The 13300-nt window shown below is 37.7% G+C and overlaps 1 protein-coding gene across 1 annotated transcript in view; it reads left to right on the top strand.

Moving 5' to 3' along the window:
- Window positions 1-879: 879 nt before the first annotated feature.
- LOC150014865 (putative selection and upkeep of intraepithelial T-cells protein 1 homolog) overlaps window positions 880-13300 on the top strand; it is a 33486-nt gene continuing 21065 nt past the window's right edge. The window contains exon 1 of the mRNA XM_090269417.1: window positions 880-955. Coding sequence (XP_090125543.1) covers window positions 880-955 — 76 coding nt within the window. The remainder of the gene's footprint in view (window positions 956-13300) is intronic.

Below are 13300 nucleotides of genomic sequence, written 5' to 3'. Positions count from 1 at the left end.
TGGGGTGGAGTCTCTGGGGATCTCCAAGATGGGTAAAACAGAGTTAGCCAGGTTGATGGAATCTCAAATATGGCACCAGCTTGCTGGCTCTGTGGGGGGTAGGGTATAAAAAAGAGACAACAGCCTCTGCTCGCCTTGATGCCAGATACTTCAGTTTCTGCCTGTATACCACTGGTCCCTTTCAAGCTGCTACCCCAGTGCTGGAGCTCAGAGGGAGTGAGTCTGAGTAGGAGAGTCCATGTGTGGACTCTTTAAGAGGAACTGCTTGGGGCTCCAGCAGTTTCTTCCACCAACTCAATCCCCACTGGTTTTTGCAGCCATAAGTTCTGGGGATTTATTGTCCTGGAACTGGAACCATGGGCTGGCGGGTCTAATGTGGGGCAGAGACTCCTCACTCCCAAGATATTCCTCCCAAATTTTTACCCAAAACATGTGGGTGCAGGACCAGAGTGTTCTGCATCTGTATCCCTCCTACCAGTCTGAACGAATGTGGTTTCTTTAATTCTGTAGTTGTCAGGCTTCCATTCAACTTGATATCTGACAGTTCTGAGTGATGGTTGTTCTCTATTTTAGTTGTAATTTTGATGTGCTTGTATGAAGAGGCAAGCCATGTCTACTTACACTGACATCTTGACTGAAATACCTGCTCAAATAAACTCATAAAAATTATTTATAGGTTTAGACATTTTTACATCAATAACTGTTTATTGATATAAAACTGTTTATCAAATTTAACTGGGACTCTTACAACAATTTTTGGCAACATTAGTTGAGAGTTCATTACTACAGAAAAAAAGATGTGGAAATATGTGATTTCTGAAACTTCTTACTCCTGTTATTGCTGTTTCTGAATCTTCCTCACTTGTTATCACAGGTATAATGGAATCTACAAGGCTCTCTCTGCCCAGGTATTTTGTTATCCTGCTCCTCCTTCAGATGATAACACCAAGTTCAGGTATGACCCTCTTTTCTACCTGTATGAGCTATGGAAATATCAAGTGTGCAGAAAGGGTGGGGACCAAACAATAAGGTCAAGCTCTTTAGACCGTCATTCCTCAGGTTTCATACCTAGTTATGTAATGAGAATGTGTACTATAGGGTCCTGCTTATGGTTAGGCAAATTTATTTCTAATCAGCAAGTCCTCTTTATCACATATCTGAATTTGTTTTAAATTCCTAGGAGAAGAAGCAGATGAAGATCTAATACTTGCCCTTTATAACCCAGTATTCATACTGAGGAGACTCAGTTTATATATCACTTATACAGTAAGGAAGTGGACCAGGATATGGATCCATGTGAGTTGCCTGTACAGTAGGGAACCCAATGAAGAAAAATGGAATGCTGGTGGGAGCTTTACAGTTGATAAAATTTGCGTTCAAAATAGGATTTGTGCAAAGCAGGAATAAATATAATTTATTGAGAGACAAATAAAAGCCTGAGACAACAAATGGCATAAAAGATAGAATTTTCAAGCAAAAGTAACTTGTTAAATGGCAGAGGTCTTATTGAGGCACACTTTTTTTTTTGGTAGCCTGTCTTTGGTTGATAAAAGTAACACTGCCACAAATATCTTGCACATGTGTTTTGAGCAAACCTGTGAGCGTATAGGTAGGAAATATTCCTATGAGTAGAACTGCTACTCAAGGTTATGTGCTATTTTATTATATTGAAAGTGTTATTCTGAAATAGTTACTAACAAAAATTTCCCCCATTGGCATATGTGAGTTTGTCAGGTGCTATTACTATTTCAGATATTGCAGGAATTAGAGGTATCAGAATTCTTTACTCTTCTAAAGTTACAGATGAGAAATAAATCTCGTAGTGATTATATTTGACATTTATTAATGAATGAAATTGAGCATCTTTCAAAAAATGTTATTTCTTTTTTCCAGAACTGCCTGAATATTTCTCTTTTGCACCATTGACCTTTCTTTTGTTGGTTTTTAAGAATTCTTCAATATTAGGAATTAGTGTTTGTTCTGTTATACCTGTTCCACATACACATGACCAATTTATAACTCAATTTACTGACTTGCTAACTATATTTTGATAGGCATAATTTTTTTGTTTTGACTTTTTTATTTTACTTTGTGGATTTAACATTCACCACCACCACCACAGTCCTCCTTTTTCTTCTCATTGACTTTTTAAATTTTCCTGGACTTTATTTTCTAGAGCAGTTTTAGATTTACAGAAAAATTGTGCAGAAAGTACATAGTTCCCATATAATCTCAGTCTTTCTTCCTCACCCCCAAAGTTCCCCTATTATTAACATCTTACATTAATGTGGTACATTTATTATAACCAATGAACCAACTTTGATAGATTATTATTAATAAAGTCCAAGTTTACCTTAGGGTTAACTGTTTGTGTGAACCCACATGGCCTCTGGATATTGGCCCCATGTTCCTTACATCTTTAAAACAGTCTGATACCCATTAGCCCAAAAGTCTGCCAGAAACAAATTCAAATTTTTACACATCCAATTGTTTTAAATATATCACATATAAACATATTTTTAGCTATTCAATAACTGTCTGCTTTGTATACCCTATAAAACTGCACCTAACATTTCCTAACCATAGGTAAGCAAAGCCCTGTAACTATAAAGACTCCAAACCATTTGCTTTTCTTCAGAGCTCTCCACTCCCCATTGTTCTATGGTGTGGCATGACCTAGACACAGAAGCCCCTCTTGGACCCATCTCTCCCCTGGACTTCCCTTGCCCTCCTGCCTCTTGGGTGGTGTTTCCCATGTCTCTAGACAGTCTCATGCTGGGAGGACTGGTGCCTATGCAACCCTGTCAAGTGTTGCTCACATAAAAGTTTATTGTGTGTTACTGCCATCCTGTAGTTGTGTCATTTTCCCTTATCAGCCCTCAAATCCTCATATTTACCACATAAATGCATATTTTTACATATCCACCATTATAGTATCATACAAAATAATTTACAACTTAAAAAATGCCTTGCCCTGGCTGATGTGGCTCAGTGGGTTGAGCAACGTCCTGTAAACCAAAGGTTCACTGGTTCGATTCCCAGTCAGGGTACATGCCTGGGTTGCAGGCCAGGTCCCTAGTTGGGGGTGTATGAGAGGCAACCGATTAATATTTCACACACCAATATTTCTCTCTCTCTCTCTCTCCCTCTCTTCCTCTCTCTCTAAAAACAAAAACATAAAATCTTCTTAAAAAATGCCTTAAGCCTCACCTACTCATCTCTTCCTCTCCTGAAGCCCTGACAAACATTTCTGTCTTTATTGCCTGCATATTTTTGTTTTTTCTAGAATGTTACATAGTTGGAATCATCCAGTGTAAATATTTTCTGACTGGCCTCTTTTACGTAGCAATATGCATTTAAGCTTCTTCCATGTCTTTTCTTTTGTTCCTCTTTGGAAACATGGAACAGACTAACAGTGACCAGAGAGGAAGGGGGGAGGGGGATAATGGTGGAAAGAAGGGGATGAGACTAGTCAAAGAACATGTACAGATGACCCATGGACATGGACAACAGTGTGGGAATTAACTGTGGGAGCAGGGGCTAGAATGGACAGAGGAGGGCAAAGGGGGAAAATTGGGAACAACTGTAATAGAATAACAATAAAAAATGATATAAAACATTAACTTATTTTCCAGTTATAGTTTTTCGTTATCTTTTTGAAGAACCAATGCTTAGCTGCATTGATCTTTTAAAATATTATATTTTAGAATCTATGCTATATTTTTACTCTAATCTTTATGTTTTCCTTCCTTCTACCACTTTGGGCTTTGTTTTTCTTTTTCTTTTTAGTTCCTTTTAGCATATGATTAGATTGTCTATTTGAAAGTTTTCTTATTTCTTGAGGTAGGCCTTTTATTGCTATGAATTTTCCTCTAAGAACTGCTCAGGCCGTGTCCCATAGAATGTTGGGGCATTGTGTTTTCATTTTTATTTGTCTCAAGGTAACTTTTATTTTTTTTCTTTTATTTCATTTTTAACCCAGTCATTGTTTAGTAACATGTAATTTAGCCTCCATGTGTTTTCCAGTTTTCTTCTTGTTATTTTTTTCTTTGTTTTGTTTTTCGTTGTTATTAATATCTAGTTTGATACCATTGTTATCAAAAAAGGTGCTTGATATGATTTCAGTCTTCTTAAATTTATTGAGACTTATTCTGTGGCCTAACATATGATCTATTCTGGAAAATATTTCATGTGTACTTGAAAATAATGTATATTCTGTTTCTTTTGGTTGAAATGTTCTAAAAATATCTAGTAAGTGCATCTGCTACAATGTGCCATGTAAGGCCACTCTTCCATGTTTTTTCATGGCTGGATAGTTCTTTGTTTTTATTGCTTAATAATATTTCATTGTATGGATGCAACACTACTTATTCATTCACCTATTGAAGAATATATTGGTTGCTTCCAATTTCTGGAAATTAGAAATGAAGATGTTGTAAACATTTGTGTGCAGGTTTTGTAACAACTCACTTGGGCTACACCTAGGTGCATGATTGCTAAATCTATACTAAGCATATATTTAGCTTTGTAAGAAACTGTTAAATCATCTTCCAAAGTAGTTGTACTAGTTGCATTTGACAGGCAATGAATGAGAGTTCCTTTAGATCTACATCTTAATCAGCATTTGTGGTATCAGTGTTTTGGATTTTAGTCACTTTAATAGGTTTGTGGTAGTATCGCATTGTTCTAATTTATGATTCCCTAATAACATATAACGTAGGGCTTCTTTTCATATTTTTTTTTTCAATCCATGTATCTTCTTTGGTAAAGTGTCTGCTCAGAAGTTTTGTGCATTTTCAATTGGGTTGTTTACTTCTTGTCAAGTTGTATGTTCTCTATAGTTGGGATGCAAATCCTGTAACAAGTATATTTTTTGCAAATATATTTTTTCTCAGTCTGTGGCTTGTCTTTTCTTTCTCTTAACAAAAGCATCTTCAGAGCAGACATTTTTAATTTTAATGAATTAAAATTTCAAATTTAATGAATTAATGTTTGATTTGTTACATCTTTGCATACATTTTTTTACCAGTTTATAATTGAATTTGTTCACTTTTTATGTTGCTCAGTTAAAATTTTTCTTCTTTTTGTGGTTTCCAGGTTCTGTGTTTGCCTAGAAAGTTTCCCAGGCCACATTCCAAGATTATAGCAATCACTTTATCTATTTATTTTTTACTTTCAAATTAATCCATGAAAAATATTTTAAAGAGTACCTAGTTATGCTTTCTATTTGTTAAGTAATCTGTCTTTATACACTGATTCCAAATGTCATTTTTGTCATATACTAAATTCCCCTATGTATTTAAATTTTTTGATCTGGTAGTCTTGAACAGGTTGTCTAAGCCCAGACTGGTACATGATCTGATGCCATCAGGGGCAGATCCAGGAAGTGCAGATCAATCTAAGAAGCAGCAACAAACAAAAAAGTCACAAAAATAGGGACATGGGGAAACAACCACCCATCAAAAAAAAAGGAGGGATCCTGAGAAAGAGAGCTAAATGAAATAGAGGAAAGCAAACTATCAGACATGGAATTCAAAACATGGATTAGAGAGAAGCTCGATGGGATCAGTAAGCTCAAAGAAAACTACAAAGAATCTTAGGGAAACTACAAGAAACTCCAGGGAAACTACAAGGAACTTACTGAGAGTTACACCAGCATTTAAAAAGACATAGAAGCTATCAATAAGAGCCAGGAGGAAATGAAGAATACAATTTCTGAATTGAAGAATACAGCAGAAGAAATTAAAATCAGGCTAGAGGAAGCAGAAGATCAGATCAGTGAGCTGGAGGACAATACAGAAAAAAATTCCCAGACAGTGCAACAAAATGAAAAAAAGACTAAAAAAGAATGAAGAGGTTTTAAGAGAGCTGCAGGACAACATGAAACATAATAATATCCATATTATAGGAATACTAGAAGGAGAAGAAGAGGAGCAAGGGACAGAAAACTTCCCTAACCTGATGAGAGAGCAAGTCACACAAGTCCAGGAAGCACACAGGGTCCCAATGAAGATGAAGCCAAACAGGCCCACTGCAAGACACATCAAAATTAAAATGGCAACACTGAAAAACAAAGAGAGACTCCTAAACACAACAAGAGAGAAAAAGCTAATAACATACAAAGGAGCTCCAATAAGGTTATCATCAGATTTCTGAACAGAAACACTACAAGCCATAAGGGAATGGCAAAAAATATTCCAAGCAATGAACAACAGAGGCTTATGACCAAGACTACTCTACTTAGCAAGGCTCTCATTCAAAATGGAAGGTGAAATAAGGAGTTTCCCAGACAAAAGAAGATTGAAAGAATATATCTCCACCAAACCAGCATTGCAAGAGACACTAAAGAATCTGCTTTAAGAAAGTGAAGGAACAGAGAGAGACAGAGAGGAACACAAGTACAAAAGGGGAAAATGACAATGAATAAGTACCTATCAATAATAACCTTAAATGTAAATGGATTAAATGCACCAATCAAAAGACATAGGGTAGCTGACCGGATTACAAAGCATGATCCACATATATGCTGTCTACAAGAGACACATGTAGAACAAAAGATATACACAGACTGAAAGTGATGGGATGGAAAAAATATTTCAAGCAAATGGACTTGAAAGAAAAACTGGGGTAGCAATACTTACATCAGACAAAACGGATTTCACAGCAAAGGCCATAAAAAGAGACAAAGAAGGACATTTCATAATACTTAGGGGAAAATTTCATCAGGAAGATATAACACTTGTAAACATATGCACCCAGAATAGAAGCAACCAAATATGTAAGGAAAATTTTGAAAGACCTCAGGAAAGATATAGACAGCAACACACTCACAGAAGGGGACCTTAACACCCCATTTTTAACAATGGACATATCTTCAAAGCATAGAAACACCAAGGATATTGAGGCATTGAACAACACTCTAGATCAAATGGACTTGGTTGATATATATAGAACTTTTCACCCCAAAGAAGCAAAATATACATTCTTTTCAAATGCACATGGAACATTTTCAAAGACAGATCACATAGTAGGACACAAAACAAATTCAAAAATATTGAAATTATATCAAGCATCTTCTCAGATCATAATGGCTTGAAACTGGAAATCAACCTCAAGGAAAAAACTCAAAAACATTCAAACTCATAGAGAATGAATAACATGCTATTAAATAATGAATGGGTTAACAATGACATCAAGGAAGAAATCAAAAAGTTTCTGGGAACAAATGATAATTAACACATAACAACCCAAAACTTATGGGATACAGTGAAAGCAGACCTGAGAGGAAGGTTCATAACAATGCAGGCCTACCTAAAAAGGAGAGAAGAATCTCAAAGAAAAAATCTAATCCTACAGCTACAAGAACTAGAAGAACAAAAACAAACAAAGCCCAGAGTGAGAAGAAGGAAGGAAACCATCAAGATCAGAGCAGAATTAAATGACATAGAAACTAAACAAACAATTCAAAAGATCAATAAAACCAAGAGCTGGTTATTTGAAAAGGTAAACAAAATTGACAAGCCTTTAACCAGGCTCATCAAGAAAAAAAGAGAGAGGACCCAAATAAATAAAATCAGAAATAAAAGAGGGGATATCACAACTGATACCACAGAAATATGAAGGATTGTAAGAAATTATTATGAAAAACTGTATCACAAGAAATTTGACAACCTAGATGAAATGGACGAATTTCTGGAAACATATAATCTTCCAAAACTGAATCAAGAAGAAGCAGAAAGCCTGAACAGACCAATAACAACTAGTGTAATTGAAGCAGTAATCAAAACACTCCTGGCACACAAAAGTTTTGGAGCGGATGGCTTCACAGGTGAATTTTACAAAACATTTAAGAAAGAACTAGCTCCCATCCTTCTCAGACTATTCCAAAAAATCCAAGAACAGGGAAGACTCCCAAACTCTCTCTATGAATCTAGTTTTACCCTAATTCCAAAACCAGGTCAAGACACAACAAAAAAAGAAAACTATAGGCCAATATTGCTGATGAACATAGATGCTAAAATCCTCAACAAAATGTTGACAAACTGGATCCAGCAACACATTAGAAAGATCATACACCATGATCAAGTGGGATTCATCCCAGAGATGCAAAGATGGTTTAATATTTGCAAAGCAGTAAATGTAGTACACCACATAAACAAAATGAAAGACAAAAACCACATGATCATATCAATAGATGTAGAAAAAACATTTGATAAAGTACAACACCCATTTATGATGAAAACACTCAGCAAAATAGGAATAGAGGGAGCATATCTTAACATAATAAAGGCCATATATGAGAAACCTGAAGCAAACATTATACTCAGTGCCAAAACCTGAAAGCATCCCCCCTGAGTTCAGGAACAAGACAAGGATGTTCACTCTCCCCACTCCTATTCAACATAGTCTTGGAAGGTCTAGCCATAGCAATCAGACAAGAAAGAGAAATAAAAGTCATCCAAATTGGAAAAGAGGAAGTAAAACTGTCATTATTTTCAGATGACATGATAGTGTACATAGAAAACCCTATAGACTCCATGAAAAAACTACTCAAACTAATATGTGAATTTAGCAAAATAGCAGGGTACAAAGTCAATATTCAGAAATCAAAGGCATTTCTGTACACCAACAATAAAATGTCAGAGACAGAAACTAGGAAAAAAAAAAACATTTACTATAGCAACAAGAAAAATAAGTACCTAAGAATAAACTTAACCAATGAGGTAAAAGACTTGTACTCAGAAAACTACATAACACTGAAGAAAGAAATTAAGGAAGATACAAATAAATGGAAGCATATACCATGTGCATGGATGGGAAGAATCAACATCATTAAAAAGTCCATACAACCCAAAGCAATTTATGGAGTCAATGCAATCTCTATTAAAATACCAATGACATATTTCACAGACCTAGAACAAATACTTCAAAAATTTATTTAAAGGTTTTTTTAAATAATTTATTTATTTGTTTGTTTATTCTATTTTTTAAGAGAGAGGGGAAAGGAGAAAGAGAGAGAGAGAAACATCACTGTGTGGTTGCCTCTCACTCGCACCCTCAACTGGGGACCTGATGTGCAACCTTGTAATGTGCCCTGACTGGGAATCGAACCAGTGACACTTGGCTCAAAGGCCGATGCTCAATACACTGAACCACAGCAGCAAGGCCCAAAAACTTATATGGAATCAAAAAAGACCCTGAATAGCCACAGCAATCTTGAGGAAGAAGAACATGGTAGGAGTAATCACAATACCTGACATTGAACCATACTACAAGGCCACGGTAATCAAAACAGTCTGGTACTGGCATAAGAACAGACATATAGATCAATGGAACAGAATAGAGAGCCCAGAAATAAACCCAGGTCTATACGGTCAACTAATATTTGACAAAGGGGGAAGGAACATCAAATGGAGTGAAAATAGCCTCTTCAACAAATGGTGTTGGGAGAACTAGAAAGAGACATGCAAAAAAATTAAACTAGACCACCCACTTACAACATACACCAGAATAAACTCAAGATGGATCAAAGGCTTAAATGTAAGCTGTGACACCATAAATGTCCTAGAGGAAAACATAGGCAGGAAATTTTCAAATATCCCATGTACTAATATTTTCAATGATATATCTCCTAAAGCAAGGAAAACAAAGGAAAGAATAAACAAATGGGACTACATTAAAGTAAAGTGTTTCTGTTCAGCAAACAAACAAACAAACAAACAAAACATCAGCAATATAAAAAGGGCACCAACCATATGGGAAAATATATTTGCCAATGATACCTCAGAAAAGGGACTGATCTCAAAAATATATAAAGAACTTATACAACTCAACACCAACAAGGCAGACAACCCAATTTAAAAATGGGCAAAGGACCTGAACAAATACTTCTCCAAAGAAGACATACAGAGGGACCAAAGGCATATGTAAAAATGCTCAACATCACTAGCCATCAGAGAGATGCAAATAAAAACCACAATGAGATACCACCTCACACCAGTCAGAATGGCCATCATCAACAAATCAACAAATAACAAGTGCTGGCAAGGATGCAGAGAAAAGGGATCCCTAGTGCACTGTTGGTGGGAATGCAGAATGGTGCAGCCATTTTGGAAAACAGTATGGAATTTCCTCAAAAAACTAAAAATGGAACTGCCTTTTGAACCAGCATTCCATTGCTAGGATTATATCCAAAGAATCCCGAACCACCAATTCAAAAGAACCTATGCACCACTATGTTCATAGCAGCACTATTTACAATAGCCAAGTGTTGGAAACAGCCTACGTGCCCATCTGCAGATGAGTGGATCAAAAAACTGTGGTACATTTACACAATGGAGTACTATGTAGCAGAAAGAAAGAAGGAACTTCTAACGTTTGCAACAACATAGATGGAACTAGAGAGAATTATTCTTAGTGAAATAAGCCAGACAATTTAAGAATAATACCATACACTATCGCCTATTACTGGAGACTAATGAACAACACAAACAAACAAGAAAAACTGAACCAGAGGGCATAAGCCTGTGATCCCATTACCTGAGTGATTGTCTAATACAGCAAGGATGCCAGCCTGTTAAACCAAGCACTCCATTTCCAGGGACATCCAACTGACCTGGAGTCTGCAAGATCCTTCCCCATGTGGGAAGGCCACCCTCCCCGCTACACCCCCACTCTTATTAAGGACTTCTGCACCCAAGAGTAGGTAGGATGATGACCATATCCAGTTTGAAGCAGCTAGAGGAGTATGAGACCTTCACCCATTGTCCTTTATAAGATTATAAAGGGTTCTAAGTCTTAGAGGGGCAATTGTTATTTTTTGTTATAAAAAATAAATTAATTTAAAAACAAAAAAGAATAATATGGAAAAAAGTGAAGCCAAAGAACTTATATGCACGACCCATGGACATGAACCAACGGGGGTGGGATTGCTGAGGGAAATGGGGTACTGGGCGGAGGGAAGCAAAGGGGAAAAAAGTTGGAACTATTGTAACAACATAACCAATAAAATATACTTAAAAAAATAAATAAAAGAGGACTTCTGGCCAAGGTGGAGGCCGAGACTGACATGCTCCATCCCCTTCCATGACTAAGAAGGAATGCAACTACCACAAAACCAGAAATAACCAGAAGTTCCAGAAAATAAATGGAAGTCCAACATACAAAGTTATAAAGAAGTGGTGCTCGTCCAAATGGGTAGGAGGGGCAAAGCCGGGCAGAAAGGTCAAGCTGTGCTGGCAATAGCAACAGTGGCGATGGCGGCAGGACAGTGGTAAGCACAGACACCCATATTTAAGGGGAAGCAAGAAGCACCTGGGGAACATCCCCGTGGCAGACCAGACCCATGTCATCTTACAGTTCCAATGCTGGGGAAGGCAGACCCCCATTGCCTTGGACTGTGAGGCCCAGAGCAGGTGGGGATGAAGGAGGAGGCCCCCGGTCTCTCAGTGGAGAGTGAACAGCAGGAATCCATCTTGGACCCCCACCCCCACAGAAAACATCACAGCATGGTAAGAAGGGTCACCTGGTAGCGACGAGAGCATGGGGCTCCACCCCCTATAGCATAGGCGGTGTGACAGCCCTGCCCAGGAAGCAAAGGTAAACACAAAACTGCCAGGTTGACACAGATCATGATAGAGATCCCGGTGACGCAGATGACCAGACAGCAAATATCTAGTCTAATGAAGCAGCAGATAGAAAATCTTTCTGAGGCACAGTTCAGAGCTTTGGTTATAAAAATGCTTACAGACCTAACAGCAGATCTTAAACAAGATGGGGAAGGAATGAATGCTAGTCCTGCTGAAATGAACAAAAACACATACAAAACTAGTGGTGAGGAAATTTCAGAAATCCAGGGATCAAATCAACAAATTGGAACATAGGGAAGGAACAAACAGTCAACCAGTGCAGAAAGAGGAAACAAAAAGTGAGGAAAATGAGGAAAGGCTCAGAAACCTATGGGACAGCTATAAGCAGGCCAACATCTGAATCATAGGGTTGCCAGAAGGTGAAGAAGAAGAACTAGAAATAGAAAAATTACGTGAAAAAACAATGAAGCAGAACTTCCCTAAGTTGGGGAAAGAAAAAACTTACAGGTCCAGGAAGCACAGAGTGTTCCAAAAAAACTGGACCCAGGGAGAACCACACCAAGACACATTATAATCGAAATGTAAAAAATTAAGGATAAAGAGAGAATCTTAAAAGCAGCAAGAAACCTGGCTGCTGTGGCTCAGTGGATTGAGCTTCAGCCTGCAAGCCAAATGGTTTGATTCCCAGTCAGGGCAGATTACTAGGTTGCACGTCAGGCCCCCAGTTGGGGATGCAAGTGAGAGGCAACCACACAGTCATGTTTCTCTCTCTCTCTTTCTCCTTTCCCCTGTCTCTAATAAATAAACAAACAAACAAATTTTTTTTTAAAGCAGCAAGAGAGAAAAGAATTACATACAAATGGGTCCCAATAAGACTGTCAGCTGATTTCTCAATACAAACTCTGCACGCAAGAAGGGCTTGGCAAGAAATATTCAAAGTAATGAAAAGCAAAAACCTACAGCCACAAGTACTCTATCCAGCAAAGCTGTCATTCAGAATAGAAGGGCAGAGAAAGTGCTTCCAGGACAAAGTAAAACTGAAGGAGTTCATCAGATCCAAACCACTGTTATATGAGATGTTAAAGGGACTTGTTCAAAAGAAGGAGGCTCAAAACTATGAACATTAAAATGAAAACTGTATCACAACAACCAGCAACAGAAGCTAGGGAATCGAAACAAAGGCAAACTAAGTAGGCAACAAGAATGGGAAAAGAACTATAGGTATGGGGAACATTATGGGGAGAGATCAGCAGGGAGGGGGAAGGGGGGGAAAGGGAGGGAGATGGTACAGGAATTAAGAAGCGTAGTAGGAGGGAGTGGTGTAGACAGGAAAATGTTGAGAAGAACTATATGCACAACCAATGGGCGTGAACTGGGGGGGTGACAACTAGGGAGAGGGGGGTCACTGGGTGAAGGGGAACAAAGGGGAAAGAAATTGGGACAACCGTAACAGCATAATCAATAAAGCATATTAAAAAATAATAATAAAATAAAATTTGTTATTCTTTATTTTTTTCTTTTCTTTTTATTGTTGTTTTATTATAGTTGTCCCATTTTTCCCCCATTGCTCTCCCCTGCCCCACCCACCTCCCCCCTCTCCCACAATCTCCACCCTGTTGTCCATGTCCATGGGTCGTTTATACTAGTTCCTTGACTAGACCCTTCCCCTTCTTTTTCCCCTTCTCCGCCTCCCCTCTTACCCTGGTTGCTGT

The sequence above is a fragment of the Furipterus horrens genome, unplaced genomic scaffold, assembly GCF_987537825.1.
Source record: "Furipterus horrens unplaced genomic scaffold, mFurHor1.1.pri manual_scaffold_3, whole genome shotgun sequence".
Taxonomy (NCBI): domain Eukaryota; kingdom Metazoa; phylum Chordata; class Mammalia; order Chiroptera; family Furipteridae; genus Furipterus; species Furipterus horrens.
Note: the sequence above shows the minus strand (reverse complement) of the source record. Positions and strands in the feature narration are given on the sequence as shown.